Here is a 24,420-nt window from a genome sequence, read left to right as displayed (position 1 = left end):
GGCTCAAAGCACTGTAACCACATTCCTAAATTCATCTTAACTAACATAAGTGAGAGACCTAGGACTGTATAAAAAAGGAATAACACTGGAAAGACACATTTGTGGCCTCATTTCAAATTTTTCTGGAAAGTCAGGCTGAGCTTTTGTGATCAATTTAAGGTGATAGAATCTATGTGGCACTATTGCCCTTTCTTCCTTTTGTGACTGAATACCTGTCTGTAGAAAAGATGATGAGCTGTCACCTTAATGCCCTGCCCGGGGTGTTGGGTAATGTGGGACCAGCAGCTCAAACATAGATTGGCTGAAAGTCATGGTGAATCTGTTTGCTCAGTCCTGGTAAAGGGCACAGTGTTGAGTTCATCCCCTCTTGGCTGGGAAGCAAAGAAGATACAGGGAAATTACTGTGGCAATGATAATTTGCACAACTAGGGATTTATATGAGAATAACTTAAGAATTTATGGCATTCTTGGTCCCACCCCTTCTCATAATTTGCTGCTGGTGCCTTGCCTCTGCACACAGGACTGAGAGTTGTGATGGCTGAGTGATGGCAAGCTCATCTGTTTCCAGTTACTTGGAGAATGATGCCTCATTCCATTGCTGTAGATTCTGACCTTTCCCTTATTACTCTTATGCTGCTTAGGAGCCACCGCGCCCTGTACATCCTGCCCCACTTCCAGAGGCACCACAGCCACCACGTCTGCCCCCCGAAGCTGCCAACACTTCTCCACCTCAAAAGCCACAGCTGAAGCTGGCCCGGGTACAGAGCCAGAATGGGATTGTGCTGTCATGGAGCGTGATGGAGGTGGACCGGAGCTGTGCCACTGTGGACAGTTACCACCTGTATGCCTACCACGAGGACCCCAGTGCCACCATGCCCTCGCAGTGGAAGAAGATTGGGGAGGTGAAGGCGCTGCCATTGCCCATGGCATGCACTCTGACACAGTTTGTGTCTGGCAGCAAGTACTACTTTGCAGTCCGAGCTAAGGATATCTATGGACGCTTTGGACCCTTCTGTGACCCCCAGTCCACAGATGTGATCTCTTCCCAGAGCAGTTAAATTAGAGATCTTTGGACCCTTTGAACCTGTCCTACGATCAAGAATTAACCCAGTTTTGGGAGGAGTTGATCCCGTGCATGTAATTCACCTTTAAATCCACTCTGCAGGATTATTTTAGACAGTTGTGTGATACACTACATGCATTCAGAACCAAAAGAAAAATAAAGTCTGGCCTGCAGCAAGAGAGCCTGTTTTTTCTAAATAGTTCATGTCATTGGCCATTTGAAAATTTTGTTTTTCCTTCCATGCCAGTGTTCTACCTAGATACCTACTATCCTTTATCCAAGAGCATTGTGAATGCCTGGGATTCTGCTTCAGAGTGGAAATAAAATAGTAAATTGCCGTTTGTCTGAAGTAAAACACACATCTGTAATGTCTGTTGAAACACCAACACAAGGGCAAGAACGATCTGCCTCATCCCCCCAGCGTTCTGTGAGCATGCTGTCACATGAAGGGTGATTCAAAGTCTCACTTTTTGTACTGGAGGCTCGAGTGATCTGGTCTTACTTACAGACTAAGCTCTCTGAGGGGAGGGAAGGGAACTTGAGTCTGGCCAGGAACCCATGTAAATTTGGAGGTGGTAGAAAAAAAATAATAAATTATCCCACAACCTCCTACCTCTTCTAAGTAAGAGTGCTCTTCTATTTTCACCATCCTCCCCTACTCACTCTGGGAGCATTCCCAGATCAGATTTGAAACTGGATTGTAAAGACTGCATTCACACCTCTCTAGTTCAGACAATTTCTCTGTCCTTCCCTTCATACATCCAGCCCTATTTTTTAGATTTCTTTTGTGCCTTAAAGAATCATTTCAGAAATAAAATGTAGCCAGAATACCTTGTGGTGTTCTTTTATTTGCTTGGAGTTATTTTTCCCTTTACCCTAATAATCTTTCATCAGTGCTTCTCATTTTCCAAGGCCTGCAGTAATTAGTATTTGTGTAAAGACAAGAAAGTAACATCTGCTGATGGTGAATTTGTTCTTATCTGCAGTATCACTCAACCCTTTCCCTACTGTAATTCTTGAGTAGTTGTTTTTGTCCTATCAAGAATATTGAGTATACAGACATGATTTTCCATCAGAGCCTTTCATGGTTCTTTTGGAAAAGCTGTATGCTGCAATTCAGCCAAAGAAGAAACCCCTGTGGTGTGGTGCCATGAAAGCTTCTACCTCCTTTGCACTCATTTGGATGTTCAGTGAGTACAAAAGGAGGAGCTGGCTTCCTAGGGTGCTTCTCTCTCCCATCACCTGCCTGTCTCTGCAGAAAGCAAACACAGCCAAGGGAGTTAGAAACTTTTAGTCACTCGCCTAAACTTTGTGAGCAATTGCAAATGTTAGTAAGTGCTTTCACGATGTTTCTGAGCTGAGAAAAGAAACTGGTGCATCTCCCCCACTCCCCACATGTTGAACTTGCTTTTTGCAGAACAAAATTGTAATGCACCTGGACAAGAAAGCAGATGCAAGGTTTTAATTTTCAGTTGCATTCCTGCCCAATAGAATGAAACAGTGAGTTTAGAGGAGGAAGAGTTTCTTTAATCCACCATATAGCGAAGCTGCAGAGTATGACATTTTTTCCATCTCAAAGCTCTCATTCTCAAAACTAACATGTTGAAGTGTGAAGCAATAATGAAGAAGTGTCAGAGAAGTTAAATCCCCAGACAGGGCTGATGAAATACGCTAAGTTATGGGTTCTATGTTGTTCCTTTTTTTAGAACCTTTACTCTGAAAGAAATGGCAGTGTAGACCTCTGTCTAGTTTACTGCACTACTTCATGTAGCTGGTAGTGTCACTTCTCTCAGGTGAGTAATGGATATGCTCTGTATGGAAACTTGCATTTAAAAGTAGAGCAGTTCTGTTGATTTGGGCAAGCAAAAATTCTGGCTAAATCAAAGTATCCTCAGAGAAGGTTAACGCTGTGTATGAACAATGGGTAGCCTTTCCTTTGAACTGCAGTTGTCCCTGTACTTCTGGTGCCAATTATCAAAAATGCCTTGAGTTTTTCTGTTTTTAAGTAAATGTTTTGTTTGCTTATTTCAAGGAATAACTACTTGATAATGCATTTAGTCTATTTATGGAAATAGACTAAATTTGGGTTCTTATAAAGAGTTCTGTAATAGAGATTAGAACAGTTTTTTCCAGTTGATGGCTGTCGTCCTTGGGCAATTTTTAATGTATCTGTGAGGTGGTACCAAAGAGCTATTTGCCATATCAGTACTATGAAATTTTATGGTTTGAAAGTTAAAATAAACATGAGGATACAACCTAGAACTTACGTCATTTATTTAGTTGTGATTCCAGCCCAAACTAAACATGAGCTTTGTTACAGCTTGAGCTTTCATTTAGATATCCCTTGTTCTTAGTTTTATCTGCTTTGGGATAGGCAGAGGGTGAAATTAGAGTATTAGAGTATTTTCTGCATTAGAGTATTTTCTTTGCTCCAGTGGAGGTATTAATAGGGATGGTCTGTCCATTCCATTTGGAGGTTTTGTGGGCTGTATCATTAGAGAAAGAAGACTCATTTTATTTACTAAAGATTTAGTTCTTCACTGAACTGACTGTAAAAACTGGCTTCTGTCTTAACAGATCAATTTCTGGTCTGTGTGGCAGCAGTTCTGGGGTTTTGGCAGGATTTTGTGAGACACCCTTGTTGACCAAAGACATCGCAGCTCTGGGGTGAAAGATCATTTCCCTGTTGTTTCGTCCCAGCAGGGCAGTTACAGGTCTGATTTCAGTATCTTGAGCAAGTATTAGTGGAGAAGTATGTAATAAAGCATGGCTTGACTTTGAGGAGCCTCGTTTGGCGTGGAGACCTCCAAGGGAGCTGGTCCCTAAATCACTGATGCCCAAAGAGAGAACTAATCCAGTTTTGTGCAGTCACTGTCACTGTGGAGCAGATCTATGCAGTGAGTTTGCTCACAAACATGAGTAGTACTTAATTCCTTACCTCATAGTTTTTCCCATGTAGTTGAGTGGCTGATGGTTTTCTTATCTTTTACCTCCCAGAAAGATTAATACTTTTGAGAAACTTTCTGCTAGCAACAATCAATCAGAAACAATTTGTTTCATTGACAGACTTTATTTGAAAGAAAGTATTACCAAAATATTTGGCAACATTCAGTACAGGTGTGTTAATACTGTGCTTCTAGACTGATCTCTTCACTAATGAAAAGAGTCAATTGCTGAAGCCTTCCAATAATCTGCTTTTAAATACACTAAAGATTTTTATATGGCTTTTAAAAGGAAGTGTTTGGTTTGGTTTCTTCTCTGCACTTTATGCAAGTTTTTCCATCTTTCAATAGCTTGGTATAAAGTTGTTCCTGACTCTTGAGTGTGAATTCTGTGATTCTGTGCTTTGCTGCTGCCTTTCAGTACATGACATTTCAGCAGTACTGCCTTGGACTGAGTTGCCTGTGCTTTAGCAAACAGCATTAAATACAGCGGTGTTTTCCATCCTCATTTACTTTCTGGTGTGTTTTAGGTTTGAGTTATTTTCTCTGTGTGATACAAGGGCATCTGGATGTCTAGGCTGAAATTTATTTGAGTTAGTTCATCTACTTGGAGAGGAGCCCTGCTGTGGAGTGCTGATAGCAAAATGGTGTTCTGCATTTCTCCTAGTTACAGCTTCACTGACCTCTTCTATATTGCAGTATGGCTAAAAAACTTCATTGGATACAAAAACATAAATGCTAGGAGGGGGCAAACTGCAGGTATAGCGTCTGTACTGTCTCCAGTGGCAGCTTCAGAAAACACAAGGATGCAGATTTCTCAGCTTGTAATTATTTCCATGCCCTGAGCAGCTTCCCTATGTGTTGGTCTGACGTCGCTCCTTGGAATTGTTTGTGCTGCCCTTGGCCATGTTAAATCATTGAGCACAAGCACTGACACACGCATTCCCAAGGTTTTTAGCACAAGGCTGGAAACACTCATGGCGTTCTCCCTGTAAAATTAAGGGGTCTTACCCTGCTTCCTTTGAAAATAAAGGCAAAACCCCTCAGTTTTCACTGGGACCATGACTCAGCTCAGTAATAAGATCTGAACATCATTTGGTACTGTAACATAAATAGCCACTTCAGCCCTTCCTTGATGCTGTTTGTCTTAAATGTACAGTAAATAAAGAATATGTAGGGATGGGTCATGTCTGTTCTTGAGGCAGCCATTTCCCAGGATGAGTATTGCATACACTGTACAAAATCAAGCTGTGATTCTGCCTTCTTATACACTCTTTGAATATTCTCTTTTTGTCAAAAATATCTATGCAGATATTTTAAATAGAAGCTTGATATATTAAATATATATTTTTTAAATTTGTTGATTTGGGTAGGGGTGGGCATTGTATGAAAACACTGGAGGGAGAAGAGATCAAATGACACTAAGCCAGCCCTGCCATGCAAATCTGTTTCCTTCCAAACAACCTTCTGAGAGGAGAAGGAAAAAATTAAGGCTAGCTAGGAGAAAGCAAATCAGTAAATTTTCCTTTTTCATTCCCTTTTAAGTTAAAAAAGGCATTTTTCTCATTGTCATTAGGCAGGCTGAGCATTCTTTTCTTCTCTATTATATACATACGCCTATATATATGTATAGATGTGTGTGTTTACACACACATACATATACATACACATATATATATTTGTACTGCTGTCTTAAGTTAATTGGGTGTAGCTGTAAATAAGATAGCTGTAGTTGTTCAGGGATTCCTGTTCAGCTTTAGTAATTTATTGGCTATCAAAATCCTTTGTTGGAAAACTCCAAATCTCATTTCTTGTTTTGTTTTGCAGCTGGACTTGTAAATACAAAAGAAAAAATGTAGGACTGATTTAACGTCCAACTTAAACTGGGTAGTTGCCAGCTTTCCCCATTTTTGTATGTACTGTAGATTAGTGTGTGTCTGTGTTAACTGTAGTGGGGTTTTGTCTGACAAGCTTGGAATTTATACTTTGAAATAAAACTACTGGATTTTTAACATTTTGAGTCATCTGTGCTTAGTTCCTGACATCTCAGGAGGCAATTCTCTCAAATAAGAGCCCAGAGCCTGCTCCTCCTCTTCAGTAACATTGAGTAACAGTAACATTGAGCAGCAAGGGCTTGGCCCTTGGTCATTCCCAGGAAGTCAAATGCATGGTGCTGCCCTCACAGAAGCAAAGCAAGGCTGTAACTTCTGGAAAGGTACCTTCCATGCATTTCTGCAAAGCATGGACAGACAGAATAAAGTGACTTGCACCCCCAAAGTTGCCTCAGAAGAATAGAAGAATGGAAATCCAGTTGCTGGTGCTGCTCTCCTTGTCCTCCAAGATGCCGGGTTTGACCTCTGAAGCAATGGTCATTCTTTCAGCAAGAGGCTTTGGACAAAGTACAGGAGTTTTTCAGAGCACCCTTCAAGCATGAGGGCCCACTCACCTGGCCAGGGATCAGCTGCTGTGCACAGCATGAAGTGCATCAGGAATAATGATATTCAGGGATAATGAAATCAGAATTAATAAAAGCGTGTTTCAGTGCAGGCATCATGAAGGGCTCCCCACACAGCTGCTTCAAGGGTAAAATCCAGGAACAGACATGTGATGACCATGGCGGATGTTGTGCAACTCATTTGGGACCAATTAACAGCTGGACTAGAAGGCAGTCTGGGAAAATCTGCCTCTTAGACCCAACTCTGCTGCCAAATTGTAGAGAATTCAAAGTACTTAGAACATGGAGTTGCTGGCATGCCTTACCCTGAGTTAGTGCTAAGCCTGTACTTCAAGAGCATATAATTAATTTGTGATGGTTATAATTAGTTTCCATGCACTTACTAAAATTTGCTTCAAGTCACTGACCAGAAGATGATGGACTCACTCTTGTGAAGTGATGCCTCAGCACAATCCCACTTGAAAGTCTGGAATTTCTCAAACTGCCTATTTAGAGTGTATGTACTGCACATAGTGAAGAACCTATGCTTTATCATCAAATACAGCATAACTACTCTGCTCAAGCACTGCTGTAATTGAGGTTCCTGCTGAAGAAAAGCAAAGTGAGAATGTGAACCTGCAGAACACTCACCGTTTGCTGCAGAGTAGCTCTGGTACACACTCCATGGTAGGTCTGGAAGTAAGCACTACTGCCCCAGAGCAGAATGTACAAACAGCAAAGTCTGTTTCTGCACACCACTGATGCTTTTACTAAGGAAACAAAAAACCCCAGCAGTTGAGTGGGAAGCAAATCTGAGCCAGCAGCACAGCACCAGGACACTGCCAAAGGAGTGATGTTGGTTTCTCTCTGAAGTACTGTGCAGCCTGGCCTGGGCAGGCACTGATAAGACCTTGGCCAGCTGTCTCCTCATACAGAGAGAGGATGCTGTGACAGACTGTGGCCCCTGATAGAGCTGAGGCTCTGCAGACTATGACCACTAGAACCAGGAGGGGTGAGTTTGCTACTGAGTTTCAGAAAAGGGGAATGGTAAAGCACGTGAAAGTTTGCATTATATGTGACAATTTTGATGGTCCTGCTGAGAAGAGTCATGTCCTCTAGGCATTGACTGAAGGGGAATTTTCATTATGGCAAGAGAGATTTATCACAACCACCTGCCACTTCTGCCACAAATCCTCTACTTAGAGCATACCTTCCTTTTTTTTATTCCAAATGGGATCTGCAGAAGGAAGTAAGATACTCAGAGACCTTTAAACTTCATGCAGCTGTCAGTTCCTTTGCACCTGCCTACTGGGCCATGCAACCCTATCAAAGCCTCCTCTGGTCACTGATGCAGCAGTGGGGGGAAGAGGAGCTGGACCCAGCTGCTGTGGTCAGGACTGGCAGATCAACACTGGCTGGCCTGGCAACAAAGGAAGCACAAAGTACAGCACAGCAAGAGTAATGTAGCAGCCTTTAGCAGCACAACCAAAGGCAAAAAAAATAGTCACAGTCCAAAGGCTCACAAAGCCCCATTGGTGTAAATACTTACTTACAGAAAGGGACTCTCAAAAGTAGAGCTATGTTTTCCCACAACTCAGGGTTGGAGCACAAAGCAGGTCATACCTCAGGATAGGAAGCACAAGGTGAGAGGAAGGCAGAGCTGCCATTTTCAGGCATATTTGTCACATCATGGGCACATCACAGGTGCCACACAGCTCCACTTCCTGCAGGTGGAAGTATCTAAGCCCTGGGTAAAGAACACTGCTCACTGCAGTCATCCATTGGCAATTTCCTGGCCCTGGGGACCAACTTTTAAACAGTACTTCTCCATTTGTTATTTTATATAAAACTGTGTGAAAAAGCAGTAAATACACCCTGCAATGTTGGTGCATTGTCTAGGAGTGACAGTGAAGTCAAGCCATCCTCCAGCCCCTCTGTGCTTCCAGTTTCAAAGAAGCAGCTGATTCTTGGTCCTCTGCTTTCTCAGATCCTTGCACTGCTCTTCATGACCCACCTCCATTCCTTAAGTGTCCTCCTTAATGCCTGCTGCAGCTTGTTCAATCCAGGTCAATTCAATCCAATCTCTACTACCACATGAAGGAGGTCTCTGCACATAGCATCTCACACCTACCTCCTACCTCAGCAAACAAATCGCTTCAGTCCCTTCATGGATTCATCGTCAACAGCAGCTGTAACTTCTGGTCTCCCTCCTCACTTGGCAAAAATCACCCTTACTGTGACAGCCATATATTTAGGCAGAACCTCACCCATATTGCCATAATTTGCTTACTTCCCCATCACACAAGCTAAACTCTAGAGGCTTCATTAGAACCTCACACTGCTCATCATTCTTCACCTTCATAACACAGGGCAGTGCTGTGTGTTGTTTAGCTTGGACCATCAAGGACATGAGGAAAGAGCTGCTTATTTTGTTTTACTTAATTACATATAGGATATCTAGTACAAAACAGCCCAGTGACTTGAATCCTTGGTGTAAACACAGGTAACTAAGAGTAATGTGCACAGCCCTGGCCCTCACAGCCATCTCACTGTCAGATTCCTCTGCCACAGCTGAGAGAGCAGGCAGAGATGGCACTGAGCAACTGCATGGGCTGATCTATTCCAAGAGAGAGATCCCTTGTAAGAGATCCATTGCATCACATTTCCACCCCTGCAGCCTGGGGCGGGGCCATCAGGCTGCTTCCCTTCATGCTGTTTTGCAGCCTGACATTGCCAGCTGCTTTGGCCACACAAAGGAAGTCTTGACAATGCTACTGAAAGTCACATCCTGTACAGAACAGACTGATCTGCCATGGAGAACACATGCTTGATGGGAGGCAACTTGCAGCACACTACTCAAACAAAAGGCAGACATCTAGCCAGCACTGAGGTAAAGCCATCATGACCCAAAGCAGCCACCTGGCTTGGCCCAGCCCAATATGGGAGACAGGTCCCATATTGCTACTAGAAAGAGATAACTCTCACTGGTGGCATTGCTCCTCACTCCTGCTCTGGGAACAGCTGTGATGATGGCTCAGATCAACAGAAAGCTGTGCCACTGGCTTCTCATCAATCCTAATCAAAGGAAGGGCCACTCAAACAGCTCAGAATAAAGGAACGTGCTTTGGGCTGCAGTGAAGCAGCCAGTATCAGTACAAAGTGCCTAGCAGGCAGGACATGGGAAGGCAGGTGGACATTTAGATTGATTTATTACACAAGAAATAAAATTTCCATTTAAAAAAACCCACTTGTGGATATTGACACTGGTTTTACAGGATCGGCCTCATGGTGACAAAATCAAAGTCGTATGACTCTGGCAGGCCTTGGTGTTGCGTACGGTTGAACCGTCTCCAGCTGAAGACAGGGAGACCGCCCTGCACTGGAGGGCCATTGATGGCGGAGGCTGTGAATGCGGCAGCCAGGCGGAAATCCGATACCTGGAACAAAGGACAGGAACCCGGGTCAAAACAGCAGCGTGAGGGTTGACATAGCTCCATCCCAGAGAGCGGGAGATTTGATAATAAGGTGAGGGAAGTGAGCAGAGGGAAACATGCACAGGCAGCAATTCCTCCCCTGCGCAGAGGCATCTCCAGCCACGCAGCAGCCAGTGCTGAAGAGCACCAGCAAACCACAAGCCCACACTTGCCCTCTAGCTCTTGCACTAGCCAGGCTGAAAGAGCCAGAGTATCTGCCCTCAGGACAACCTCCCCTGGTTTTATGTGGCTGCAGCAGGTGGATGAGGGGGTCTGCCCTAAGCTCTGCTGCAGGGTGAGCACTTGGGCCATTCTCTGGGGCATGTCAGGGTAATTCGAATTCGAGAACGGAGAAAGGCAGCACAGAGTTAATATTCCTACCCAGGCTCTGTGCTGTTCCTTCATTGTTTCCAAAGAGGTTTCCAGCCTGCTCTATCTTCTCAAACTCAGACACTAAATTTGTCTGTAGAGTTTATAACTACAACAGGTTTGGTCTGTGCTCTGGGTTATTTCTTTCGATTCCCCTCTTAGGCCCCCTGTTCCACCTCCAGCCCATTCCCCTTGCCTAACTGTGCTGGCAAAGGCACTGCAGCATGCACTGACCACTCCCTTACCAGACTCCTCTATAAAAACCATTTTCTTCATTCCTCTTGTATTACCCAGCTCTAGGAGTCTCCCACTACTGTCTACTGCAACACGCAGCTGCCTGGACACAGCAATACCAAAACAGCCTCCTCAGGCCCATCCTAGCAACTCGTAATCCAGAGATGCAGGAGGCTGGAGCCCACAGGATAAAACACTGTACAAATTCTCAGCACACCAAGGCTGCACAGCTTCTTACTTGGGCATTGCTCTTCACAGTGAAAATACCATATAACCTGCCTAAAAGAAATGCTGCTTTCTCCAGGACAGTGGGTCTAAGGATTTTTCCAAATCCCCCCAAAATGCAAAGTGATCTTCACCAAACTTTTCAGAAAGCAGTTTTGCAGAGAAGGGTGGCTTACTAGAGAGCCAGGCTGTTGTAAATGTAAACCTAAAGTAAGACTGCAACCAGATTCCTGTGGACTCTGGGAGGCACTCCCAGGAGGCTGAGGCTGTACAACAGTCTCCTTCCCTAAGTGAGCTGAAGACTCATTTCCTGCTGTAAGGATTTGAGGTTTAACCCCTGAATACCACAAGCTCCATGGATGCAGTAGTTTCATACACCTTCCCCTGTATCCTCTGCCACTGTGCCAGGACTGATGTCAGGGACAATTCCCATCTGAGGAGGTACCCAAGCACTGGGACAGCATGAAAAAAGGGAACAGATATGCCTGGCCCTGCTTGCCCTGGTGCAGGGAAACATGCTACAGGTCTGACAGAAGCACAAACAGGCTGCAGCAAACATTCAGCAGATGTTGAAATTGAGGTAATTTACCTTGGAGTCATAGCAGCCTGCAGGCACTGGTAAAGAAGGACTCAGGTCTTCTCGGCAGCAAATGGTGTTGCAAGGATTGTGTTCAGCATAAGGATCACGCTGATAGTCTGGGGTGAAATGTGGTGGGAAGGACAGAAGAAAAGAAAAAAAGTTATCCCCCTCATAAAAAGCTGATGCCAAGTGCTGGAGTCACTAAAAGCAGAGTAACTGCACTCTGTCACATTGCTTTTGTGCTTCTCCCTAGGTGTCAGCACTCAGGACATTAAGTAGACAAGCTCCTAATTCAAGACCATACAGCTGCTTCTGCATACCAGGGGCACCACTGCCAACCTCTAATCACAAATATCTGCTATTCCACCTAATGAAATTCCACATGACAAAAGCTTGTAGAAACTTTGTCAGGAGAGAAATGGAAGTGGCAGGTTGGGAGGGGAAGAGGGGGTTGGGTGAGGGGGAAATGCAGCAATGAGAGCCTTTGTTTTCCTGTTCTGGATTAAATAAGTGTCAAGGAGCAAAACCTTTGAACACCTGCTGCAGTAGCTGCAAGCCAGGAAGGGAAGGTGGTGAGTTCAGCATCTACTTGCAGCCCAGACAGGAATACTCCACCCTGGGAGAGGCCTCCCAAACCTCAAGCCCAGTAATCAGTAAGCTCCCTATAACTGGGAATAAAAATACACTATCTAAAGCTATCAGTACTTCGAGTTGGGTTTAGCCAGAAGTTAATTAAGCTGGGTTTCTCCTGTCAGGAGAAAACAGAGCATTACCTACTGTCCTGGTTCAACCCCTGCTGGCAACTAAGTACCACACAACTGCTCATCCACATTCCTCCAAACCCCACCCCTCATGGGATGGGGAGAAGAATCAGAAAAAGGTAAAAACCATGGGTTGAAATAACAACTATTTCAATAACTGAATTGTTAATAAAAATTAAAAAGGAGAGGGAGGACAAGAGAAATAAACCCTGAGAGAAACAAGTGATTCACTATACAATTGCTCACCACCTGCTTTCCAATGCAACGCCCATCCCTGAACCGTGATCAGCCCCTTCCAGCCAATTCCCACAGTTTACACAATAAGCATGAGGTTCAGTGGTATAGAATATCCCTTTGCCCACTTCAGGTCAGATGTCCTGGCCATGCTCTGCCAGCTTTTTGTGCATCTGCTCACTGGCAGAGCATCAGAAACTGAAAAGTCCTTGACTTATCAACAAGTAACACATCAGGGTTTAATTAACACTTAAACTATCAACATTACTCTCATACTAAAACAGTACTGTATTAACCACTAAGAAAATTAACTCTATCCCACCTGAAAAAGACCATTTGCCTGAACATGGAAAAAGACCTTAAGTTTTACATTAAATTCTCTGGTCTGATCACATCTAACTGTAGCTTAGGATTTAAGGCTTTCAAGATTAACAGGCTGTAAATGTATTAGGTGATAGCAGTCCATGAAGTCTCTTGGAGTACTCTCTCTTGGAGTCAGAAGCTTTCTGGAAAAGTCAAATAACAAGCCAAAGGGGCCTTGCTCTTAATAGAGCAATTTTAGCCCAGTTTCCTACCTCCAAAGTAAGCTTGTGTTACCTTTTTGCTTTGTGTGTATTCTGCGTTTAGGACTGATCTGTATGTGAAGCTGCAGTTTCCCACTATAATCCAAGAAATAAAAGTAACACTGCTTATTAAGATCAGCTCCACAGCACATGAACATGTGTCTTACTGTTGTATCTCATGATGTACTTCATGCTTTCCAAGTTGGTCACCTTGCCCTGATCTCGACGGAAGATTTTTGCTCTCGGAGCAAGCTCATAGGAGAAATCCATGCCATACTTGACAACGTATGATGCATACCCACTGAGATTGTAAATCTTTTTGTGGAAAGGTATATTGTATGAAGGCCAGTAACCTGCCAGAGACAAATCTGTTAATCACTTGGAAAAGCTGGATGCTCCTGTTTGTATCAGAAAAGAAAATAAACAATTTTCCATGCTGCATTGCCTTAGCAGCATGTCAAGGAACAACACAGAAAACTGGTTTGAACACAATAAGTCACTGACTGGCATGACCAGGGTTGACTCCCAGTGTAACACCACTGGAGACTGTGTGTGCCCAGGCAACCCGCCCCCAGACTTCCACCCTCAGGACTTATCCTGCAAAACAGCTGAGACCAGACTTGCAGGAGCCTGAACATGCAGCATGACCTGTTGCAGGTTTCCCAGATGAACCTCAATGTACTGCAAGATCGTTTACCTCCACCAAACTTCCCAGTGAGAGGCCTGAAGTCACTCTGATTTTGCCCCCCTCCCATCTCAGCAAGGCAGAACAACACACCATGCTGAGATGTCAGGAAGGGACTGACACACAAACACACAGAGACCACAGAGCTACTTGGGATGAACAGGAGGCAGGCCACCACACACACACTTTGTGCAGTGGTGGTTACACACAGTGATAAAGAAAGATGGGGAATTTGCCAGTAGCTGCCTTTGAAGGTTAAGAAGTGATTGATCAGCAGAGCTTCTGATCTTACTCTAACTTTTCCAAAAGCAATCCTGCAGTTTTGTTAACTCTAAAGAGCAGAGGATGCCAGGCAGGATCCCAGAGAAAAGTTTTAGGTAGGTGACATTAAACTGCCTGAAAGAAGACCACTGTGGAAAGATCTTGTAAAGAGCCAGAAGACCTTCCAGGTCAGAATCTAGAAGTCCTGGAATAAGCAAAAATAGATATCTATAGCTTAACATTTAATTTTTTCTATTTTTTAGGCAGCAAGTATGTAACATAAGCTAGGCCCAAGAGTAGCACATTTTCAAGTCTCCAAAGCACTAATATTCCCTGTTGTTCACTCTCAAATCATATGCATCAGGATTTGGCTTAGAGATTTACTGTCTAGGCACTGGTAAATTCAAGCCTAAACATAATAAGATCAGCAGAGTGTGAGGAGTCTGGTGTAAGACGCTCAAGAAAATCAACTGGAACTCACTGAGAGCAAAACACACAAATACAAACCAAACTTCTGAAGGATACGCGAACAGCATAAGCACTGTAACACTGTCTGCGTGGAGGCCTCACTAGCTTGGGTGCTGCCTAGGATTGTGAAGACAGGAATACCTTGTCTGCTGGTATTCACGTGCATGACTTAGAGCCTATCTGAAGGAAACAGGTTGTGTACAGGCTGTGTTGTAATACAGGCTGCTGCGGTGTGTTTTATGATGTAAGAGTTCATTCCTGTTAAGGGTTTTTCCCTGCCCACCCCCCCCCCCGGCCAGTTTGGGTCAGTCCTCCCTTTTTCCCTGACCCCCAGAACTTTCTACATCCCCTCCCCAGAGACATGTCCATCAACGAAAGGGGTTTTACCCCCTCAGGAGAATTCCAGAGAAAGGTGTTGAATGATAGGAGAAAAACAAAGGAAGTAAATCCCTCCCTAGAAGAACATTGGCTCACCTGAACCTCCCTCTACCTAAATTGTCTCCTCCCCTGCCCCCTCGCTGGTGGGTTCCTTGCTCCCACTAGCAACCCCACAACAGGCATCCTCCAGAAATGAGCAACTTGTCAGCCTCTAACAACACAGGCCAGAGGATAAGGATACATCAGCTTCCAAACCAGTAAGGGTTAGCTGTGATTCCAAAAGGAGCTAATGTCTCACATGAACACAGTGCGTACATATGACCCCTTTCTCCTACCTGGAAAAACTTTTTGTTAAAATTGCTAAAACAGAGGAAGCTATTGAAGTTCTCCTCCAGCAAGAGCTCTTCTCTGTCTCGGGCTCTGCAAGACTGCAAATCCCATACAAAGAGTTCAGCAGTCAACCTAAGCCAAGTTTTACCCAAGAGCTGCTATAAGCCCGTGAAACCTGTCAGAGTGCACAGTGACAAAAAACAAGTCAAGAGAGACTGTGAGGTTGAAAGGAAGGGATGATATGAAGGCAGCAAAAAATCCCTGAATCAAAATGCTTTCCTCCTCCGCCCTTTGAGAGTAAAAGGTATTAGTAATATCAAAAGAGAGAGCAATAAGAATATTGTGCATATGGTGGAAGACACTCAGATCCCAGATTTTGCTCTGATGTGTTGCTTTTGATGTATTATTCATTCATCATCAAGAAACATGAACTTCAGCCTACTCCTATGACCTATTCCTTCACCTGAGACAGTATTGCCCTCCCTCACCTCCTCTAAAGGATTTCTGAGTTTTCTTAGCCAATATACAGAAAGCACCTGGACATCTTTGCCTGAAAAGGGCAACATAAGAGATGCCTGGTTTTGAGAACTCATCTGCACTGGCCTACAAAACAAGATGACAGAAGCCATAAAGAAAAAAGAATCTTTCCATTTTCAAACCTGTATAAGGAAATGCTTCGTTTTTCCTCAGTACAAGGCTTAGTACAGTAATACCTGCCTTTGCTCACCTGAGATTTCAATTTTCATTCTCTGTTGCTTCTAGGTTTATGCTTCAAAGAGACTTAAAAAGCCAGTGCTGGTGGCAAACTCAGTCTGACCAAACTAGAGTGCCCAAAGAGCATTATCTTGGGAGCCCAGCTACATGACAACGACGAAGTGTGCCAGGGTCAGCTATTCTACAAAGACTTTAAGCCAGTATTGCTCTTAAGAAAGATAAACCACCTTTACCTGAGTTGCTCCAAGCACCTGGGAACAGATCAGGGGCCTTGATGGGACTTGTCTGGTGTCCCGCATGGCATGGAGGAGTTCATTGCTGCTGCTTACAGCAGCTGAGGTCTCCAAAAACGCACTTTGGCTGTGCTTAGCCCACCCTATGTGTTGAAGGCTGTCCTCCTAATGTTTAAATTCCCAGAAAGTGACTGCTCCGTTATCCAATATGCATGAGGTACATTTAGATATCTGGGAAAAGATGTATGTGTAAAGTAATATGTAACCTCCAATACGTGCTGTCACCTTAAAGAACAGGGCAGCTACAACATCTCAGAGGGAAGAAGTGGTCACTGTGTGCCCAAGCCCAGGAGCTGGGCTCAGTCCTACAGAGAATACCAAACAGCTGCTCCAAAATCATCGCTGAAACGGAACTCGAGGTACCTGCCAAGCCTGGCCTCTCTGCACAGGTATAGCTTTGCCATGATGGGGTTGCAATGTTTCCAATACCAGATCTAGAAGGTCTTTATCAGGTTCTTTGTCTGCACTCCATGCAAAAGAGCATTGAGAAGCCCAAGGCAAAGCAAGCCAAAAGAGGCAGAGATGCATAAGAGAGAGTTTATGGGACTTTTCCAAATTATCAATAAGAAATATCTTATAAAACCATACTGACAATGTGGCAATGCCTGGAATACGCCAGAACTTTCCAAGAAGCTAGACACAAGGAAAAATTTCAAAGAGAAGCAACCCCAGCTGCTAATGTAGACAAATTTCCCATCATTTTGATGATGAGCGATTCATCAATTTAACCTCTCAGCATGTGATATGGGGAAGGAGCACAAAGCACCAGACACACTTAAGGCTCAGGCTTTTTGTTGATGACGTAAGTATCTAGTAAACGCTTGTGAATTAAACCTAACAATGAGTGTTCTGCTCCACCAAGATTTTTGTTTGTTTTCCATCAAGTTGCTGCTAGTCTTGCTAGGGAATTAAAGAACAGTTTAAAGAGTAAATATTTATCAGAAAACAGAGATCTAGAAAAGTTCAGGAGATGAATTTAACATAGAAATTCTCTAGTATTCAAAATTTAATTTTCTTGCAGAGTGATCCACTCAACAATCATTTCAAGTAGCCCACAGCATCACAGTTAGGTAGTGCTTTAGCTCCAAACAGATCTCACATTTCCCTCATTGGTCTCTACGACAGGGCAAAATAATACCAGAAAAAACGGCAAGGATGCAAGCAAGCAAGGCGACAAAGTCTTTCTTCTCTCCTCTGCTTCTAGGAGACACAGATACTGCACTGCTGCCACAGCATACCAGATAAATGAATAGATTACAGTTGACCTGGCCACAGAGGGATGCTCACACAAAGCTGAGGGTTGCTCACACAAGGCTTCCTTACTTTAAACTTAGGACTAGTGTTCTACAAACCCTTCACAGGTACAAAACAATTCTCAGTTGGCATAAAGAGATGGTTTTCCTAAGCCAGTAACTACTATAGGAACTATTACCTTTCCGGAGGACATTTGTTTGATCAGAATATTCCACAAGGGTTGGGATCTGCTCAACAATGTACAATGCACCATCATCAAGGCTTCTCTGCAGCTTGACCTTCTTCAGGTCTAGAACCATGTACTGATTGTTGTAGGTTCCTGGGTATGAGAACAGAGAGAGTTACATGTCTTGCCAAGGGAAGGAAGCAAGTACAAGAGGTAGAGGGAACACATCTTTTTTCCTAAGATGCATAAGAAGGTGTACTTACCAGAGTTGCACTTCGAGAAGGTCTCTGCCCAAGTTTTGCCATCATTTGCCATCATGTTGGCAATGCGGACCCTCTGCCAAGCTAACAAGGATTCAGGCACCACTTGCTTAATGAGGGTTTCATTGAAAACACTGTTGGTAGTCTGCAACATTACCAAGCCACTGCCTAGTATGTAAAAGTCATCCAGGGACACCAAAAAGCCTTAAATAGCAACAATACAAAACTTGTTATCTTTGTGAACCTTGGATACACTCATAGAAAAAAACAGACAAAAGCCATAAGGATATGGATGAGTCAATGCATGTGTGTATGAACTCAAACTGTACAAAGATTAAAGATGAAGTAAACTTCTGCAAGGGCTTTAGGCCCACCTGTCAACACAGTTTGAAATGAGAAACTGTCATACTTTCAAGACACCTAATTCTTTGTCTAAAGCATTTGATTTGTGTTTGTATGTCAAGCCTAGAATCTTCTCCTTAAGTCAACCTATGTCTCACGCTAAGGATTACATATGCTAAATGTCTATCAAGTGTTTGTTTCTAACAAAGAAGTGAACAAAAAAAATATTAAAAATTCAACAATGAAAACCAAAGCAAAGTACAAACTCCACAAAAACATTTTCATCAACCAGTATCAGTTTTAGATTTTTACTCTGTAAAGACAACAAATTAATTTAATTAACTTGAATTAATCCCCTTAATTAACCACTTCTGCATTAAATCAAGCGGAAGAATCTTCCTTCTAGTTTCATCTTTTCCTGTCTAAGTATTCTTAAAAGCAACTCCAAGACAAAGGCATCTCTTAAATCATAAACCACATCCTGTATGAGGAGAAGGTCTCCTGACATGTTGTCACTGGGGTTGTTTATGCCTGCCAGCTCAGCAAAGTCAATACAGAGATGGATCCACGGGCAAGATTCCCTTCCAGGTTACATGCCAACAGAAGTGCTAGGTCCAGCTGCAAACCCTTCGCCAGGAGGCGCCATACAGAGCTGCAAAGGTCAACTATGCCTTGGATAGCATGGTGACTACTTGTACGGCAGAAATAACTTGGGTTCTAGATTACTCAGCAGAGCTCCTGATAGGGAAATCATACAGAACCTAAACTCATATTAAGAAGTTTTTAATAACATCAGTCTTCAAAGAGTACAAAATGCTAAAATGCTGTGCTACGCCATAATAGTTGAGCTCCTCCATGAAATCTTCCACAGCAAGCTTTATTAATGCAATCTGCAAAGGTCACCAACCCTATGACAGCAAGAAAGACAAACCAGCTCTGGCTCCTATTCCTGGGCTTTTATCAAAAGGCAGACTACCTTCAAGCAAAAGTAATTCTAAGGGCTCTAGTTCAGCAAAATCTCTTTAAAGTAGCAATTCTCAAATTAGAACAGATCCAGGAAAATGCACTGCATGGTCATCTGTTCTCTTCAAAAATATCAGTATAGAATAGACTGAACACCCAGGCATCTGGTATTTTACTCAAGAGATAGAGTCAATACATGATGTACATTATCAGTAAAGATCTCTCTCAAATAAGTAAGGACAAGAGAAACATCCTAAACTTGGCTCTGGGGATTTTTTATACAAAGACATGGGATATTCTAGCAATCATCTGCCACATAACAAGTCAAGTGGTGCTTGCATAAACAGAGATAATAACTGAAATTGTTAAAACAATTGTGATGTGAATTGAGCATCAGTTACTGTGGGTGACATTGCCAAGTGTCCTATTTCAAAACAAACCAAGTAGTTTATTTCTTCATTTTCAATCAATGGCTGAGATAGAACAGAAAAACTTGACTCAAAGCAAGTGCTAACACAAGGAATGATGCTGAATTAACTGAACATTGAACTCTGTAATTCAAATAAACTGCAAAGCTCAGCTAAGCTGAAAAGAAAGGGATTTTCTTCCAGGCCTTAGTATTTACCAAGTTTAATCCTGCAATGTTTTATAACACAACATGCCCTCCATTATACACCATTACTAGCCTAATTATTCCAAGATGGCATATACCATTTTGATTTAAGACATAGGCAACTTTGAAACAAAGGGAAGCTAGAACACAAGCAACAGGTTACCCACAGTAAAGACATACAGAAAAATAAAACCTGGGTAGAGAAGTCTAGAGATATCAGCAGATGTTTGATGTCCTCTTGAGCCATTCTTCTAAGTGTGTATGAGAATCTGTTGTAATTGAAGGTGCTATCTCACTGTACACTTCTTCTATGTTTTCCTGTAAAACCATCTCTGCAAACACACCTCCCATTTTTGTTAGGAACACAAGTCAATTTTTAATTTTTTTTTTTCTTTTAACCAGTCCCTCCACTGAACCTGACAACTCTACAGAGAAACAAGCAACAAGCAACAGTTCTCTGATTGCATTTTCTGGATCTGAGCCATTTAGATTCAGTTTCCAAATGCCACTAGAAAACTGAAGTTTCCAGAGTCTGGAGTTTCACTCACTGACATTACTCAGCCAGGCAAAGCAAAGCATTTTTTGCAATGTGAGCCTCAGTATTCTCCATAAAGTCAGCATATCAAAGAGCATGTGGGTGGCAGCACGTTCCTGGCTGCTATTGTTCTGAAAGAGGTAGACTGCTGCTTTCTGAATCAGACAGCATCAGCTTTTTTGTGTTTTAAAAGGTCGCTGTGCTCATTCAAGTGCAGAAGAGGTCAGCTTTACAGGCTAGAAGTCAAAGCTATGAGGTCTAGTGCACGCCTCATGGATGGGAGCAGCTCCTGGCTGAGATACCCAATGCCCTGGTGCATAAACACACTTGAATATGGGAAAGTAGAGGTATTCTCCGGATTAGCAGAGAATTGGCAGCTGCTTCTCATGTCGAGACTGAACACCCATCAGCTGCCTTCCTTGCACTTGCACATCTCTCCTAGGCACTAAGAAATAGTACATCCCACACTACAGCTCTGGTCTCATGTCCAAAGCTCACCAGACACTTTGCTTTGCTTCCCTCTAGGTTTTAAATAGATGCTGGAAGAAGCAGGAAATGGTCTGGCAATATCTCATGAGCAAGGTATCCCTGAGAACAAAGGCTACCACCTTTTCCATGGTTTGTTCATCCCAGCTCTTCCTCAAGCTGTGGGGTAGGATTATGCTGCACTAACATCAGATTACTTCAAAGCAAAGGACACAAACTACCTCTCTCTCCTGCCTTAGCATGTATATATATATATATGTGTGTGTGTGTGTATGTATATATGTATATATGTATATATGTATACATACACACACACATACATATATATATATATATGACATGTATAGTCATCCATCAAGACAACTTGTCCCGTCTTACTCCCATATCACTACCTAGCTCAACTAAGAAAGATTGCAATAATGGACCAGAGGAGGAAAGGTAGAAGTAAAATTCTTCAACAGTATTGTTTAAACCTCTAAAATCAAATTAACATACTTCAAAAGACTGTGGCTCAGCACAGAGAAGGTAGTTCACTGTCCAAACCAGAGTGCTTGGTCAAAATGGCACTGTCCTATTCTTAAATGGAGCTCAAAAGAGCTCCATCCAAATGGATGAAAATCCTGGAAGCTGCAACCTCCCTGCTATCCAAAGAAAAACACAAATTTTACCAGTTTGGCTCATTTCTTTGAATGCCTCAATGGGCAGTGTAAATAGTTGACTGGAGGTGGGGGGGAAAGGGGCACAGAGGGAGGAGAGGTGCAGGTTCCTGTCTGATCCACCACTAGATATGTGGTGCAAAACATAGAACCTACCTTGTCTCTATCATCACTTTCTTATTCCCTCAAATAAGCACAGCTTCATTCAACTTTTGTGAGGAAGAGTAACATTCTCTGTACAATTTCAGTTCTCTCTGCTATGCATTGATTCACCAGCCACAGGAAGTACTCATGTCCAGTGAAGATCAAGCTTTCGGGTCAGAGACATTCGTCCTTTTCAAAGGTTCACAGAACTGTCCTATATGCAGGTCTGCAGATGAAGACTATGAGCAGAGTTCAAGTGAGGATTAAGGTGAGTTAGTGTGAAAAAGAGCTGCAAATGAATAAATCATTCTGCAAAAACAGATATTACAACTGCCATTAATTCCCACTTGACTGTGCCTCTGCAGGACTACTGCTGCTCTGAAGGGGAGAAGGCAGCAAAGAGAAGATATGGTGTTAACAATGGATATTTAAACTTGATGGCAGAATACTGATAACTGCTGGGGAAGATGGGTTGGACTCTGTAATTCCTGCCTGTCTTCCTACCTGCACACTCACAACATGAGCAAAGAAATGCAAGGTCCTCTAGCTGTACCACAATGCTCACCCTAACAAAAATCATGGTTAATCAATAGCCTCAGAACCTCTAAACTGAGTCACAGCAAATACTAATTTTTGCAGTTTAGTAGTCTGTCTTTTGAAATTCAATAAATAAAAAAGATAATATGGATAATTTTACTCTGTGACCCCAGGAGAAATCATGGATTTGGCACATTCCTTCTCAGAAGACAAATGACCCCTTAACGTTTTCTGACACAGCTTTTGGACAGCAGCACAGTTTTACTTTATATCCAATCTTACTGATGACAACAGTCTTTGAATAACTTAATTAAATGTCACTGAAGGCCTGGAAGGGCACCTGTCCTTTAATGATCTCTGTTTCCTCCAGAAGTTAATAGTTCTATGTCCATAGGATCATGTTACTTTTCAGGAGAGATTACTAGGCTGACCTTTCTTACTGGTTCTTAGTGTCTATCAGGACAGAGACTAAAAGCAGAACTAAAAGCAAGGAGACATGACAATTGTTGAGTTGAACCATGGCCAGGAGCTGCAGATTCTAGAGTCAGATGCTCTGAAAATATCTCTCATCATAACATGGAGTAGAAGAATTTGGCAGTTGCCTCCTTCCTATGTGATGTCCCTGGAGCATTTCTAGGCCAGTGCTTACTCATCCCATAGAAAATTGCAAGTCTGTGAACTACAACCACAGCTAATGCAATTTGCTGCAGTCAATGGACCATGCTTGTCTAGCACTTGTGATGGCATCCTGTGATCAGGCAGCCAGTTGAGCACATTTCGCACACCACAGACCTCTCAAACTTCACTGTAGCCATGAAAACTTTGGTTCTCACTCAGTTTTATTGGTAGAAGTACACTTTCCCACATCACTGTGTCAGAGTCCACATGGCAATATGAGGCTTTAAAATAAGCCATCTCTGCAGACCTCAACACTTTCAGGGAAGCACACTGGGATTTTGAACCAGTGAACAGACCCCAACCATTTCAGCAAAGCAGTAGCTGATTTTCAGGTATCCTGCCACACACTATGCTTTATCAGTCTCATGGAAACAGAATATTTGTATTTCCTTATACAAAGAATCCACAAAAGAGACAACTGAAAGAGACAACCACTAAAATAAAATAAAAAATGCTCTGTGTGGCTGATCTTGATCCCCAGTCTTGAATCTGAGCACAATGCAGCAAACAACCTTATGAACATTCACAGGATGAACAGAGCTCAGAAACCTTTGCTTTTGAACAAATTACACAGGCTTGGCAAAATTTCTTGCAACAAGTGAGTGAAATTCCTCCAAGGCAATCACAGATAACCCGAGCTCTTGAAAGGCTGTGCACTAAGAGACATTCAGACTACCTCTATCCCTTCCTCAAATTAAAAATCTCAGTTGTCAGAAAATGCTGCATTTCTGAGGAGGGTCACTGAGGAGGGTCAGATCACCACAGAAAAATGCTTGTTTTCGATGTGAAATGAATGCAACTGCTTTTCAAAACATTATCCCAGTGACAGTCTCAGGAGCTGCTGCCATGAAGGACCCTTGCCCTATAGTAAGGCACCATAACTCAAAAAAGCACAGTTTGAAATCATCAGCCAACAAAATTTCATGAGAATGAGATCGTCTCCTATGGTACTTACTTCATTTAAAATGTTTTATGAAGATTCTTGACTGGGTATTTTTGAACTTGAAATTTCACATCTGAAAACTTACGCAATGTCAGCTCTAAGACAGAGTTACAGATTTACTTTGGTTTTTCACATTCCCATTTCTTGGTGCTTCTGTAGCAAGAGTACATATTTTGCTACTCAAACACTACTTGCTGGTGATCTCTAACTTTTGACCTAATCTTCCCAAACGAGACTCTGAATATTTTGTCTGGCTATATTACTAACATACAAATAGGCATGGTGAGGAGTTCAGCACGTGAGATGACTGCAGACTGCACAAGCAGAATTCAAAGCAGCATGTTTGTGCCAGAGGTAAAATATTTAACCAGTACTGTTCAGAGCACTGAAGGTGATTAATCAACAACTACAGACAATGACAACAATATCATGTTCAAGACAGAAAATTCAAGCTGGCATTTTGTCCTCTTGGTGGCTAAAAGTTCTAAGGTAGATTGAAACCAGTGCTTGTGGAATTACCATCCTTTTCCAGCCAGGACAGCTACAAGACAGTAAGGTTGTCCATGCCAAACTGAATATCTACATTGTATTGGTTTTCTTGATTTTACCTGGGTAACTGCTGAATGAAACACGGCTGGTGCTGGTGTATGGATCAACTATATTGAAGTTCCAATGCTTATATATTCTCAGCGTGGCTGCATAAGTAAACCAGCTGGAATGGGCAAAATATATATTCTCATATCCAGGTAGAACCTGGAAAACAGAAGCAGAAAGATGAATAATCTCAGATTCCACAATATTCTGCATGTTTACTACTTGACAGAAACTACGAGAAT

The 24,420-nt window shown here is 42.8% G+C and overlaps 2 protein-coding genes across 19 annotated transcripts in view; one reads left to right on the top strand and one right to left on the bottom strand.

Moving 5' to 3' along the window:
- ATF7IP (activating transcription factor 7 interacting protein) overlaps window positions 1–6,019 on the top strand; it is an 80,122-nt gene extending 74,103 nt beyond the window's left edge. For all 18 annotated transcript variants that reach the window (XM_063396114.1, XM_063396131.1, XM_063396127.1 and 15 more), the window contains one exon: window positions 642–6,019. In XM_063396114.1, the coding sequence (XP_063252184.1) occupies window positions 642–1,058 (417 nt within the window). In that variant the 3' untranslated portion in view covers window positions 1,059–6,019. The remainder of the gene's footprint in view (window positions 1–641) is intronic.
- A 3,612-nt stretch (window positions 6,020–9,631) lies between these two features.
- PLBD1 (phospholipase B domain containing 1) overlaps window positions 9,632–24,420 on the bottom strand; it is a 37,433-nt gene continuing 22,644 nt past the window's right edge. Inside the window, exons 6-11 of the mRNA XM_063396133.1 lie at window positions 24,193–24,337; window positions 17,691–17,891; window positions 17,440–17,580; window positions 13,046–13,231; window positions 11,330–11,436; window positions 9,632–9,876 (exon numbers count right to left, since the gene is read on the bottom strand). Of these exons, the coding sequence (XP_063252203.1) occupies window positions 9,709–9,876; window positions 11,330–11,436; window positions 13,046–13,231; window positions 17,440–17,580; window positions 17,691–17,891; window positions 24,193–24,337 (948 nt within the window). The 3' untranslated portion in view covers window positions 9,632–9,708. The remainder of the gene's footprint in view (window positions 9,877–11,329; window positions 11,437–13,045; window positions 13,232–17,439; window positions 17,581–17,690; window positions 17,892–24,192; window positions 24,338–24,420) is intronic.

This window comes from Prinia subflava, chromosome 4 (assembly GCF_021018805.1).
Source record: "Prinia subflava isolate CZ2003 ecotype Zambia chromosome 4, Cam_Psub_1.2, whole genome shotgun sequence".
In the NCBI taxonomy this organism is placed as follows: domain Eukaryota; kingdom Metazoa; phylum Chordata; class Aves; order Passeriformes; family Cisticolidae; genus Prinia; species Prinia subflava.
Note: the sequence above shows the minus strand (reverse complement) of the source record. Positions and strands in the feature narration are given on the sequence as shown.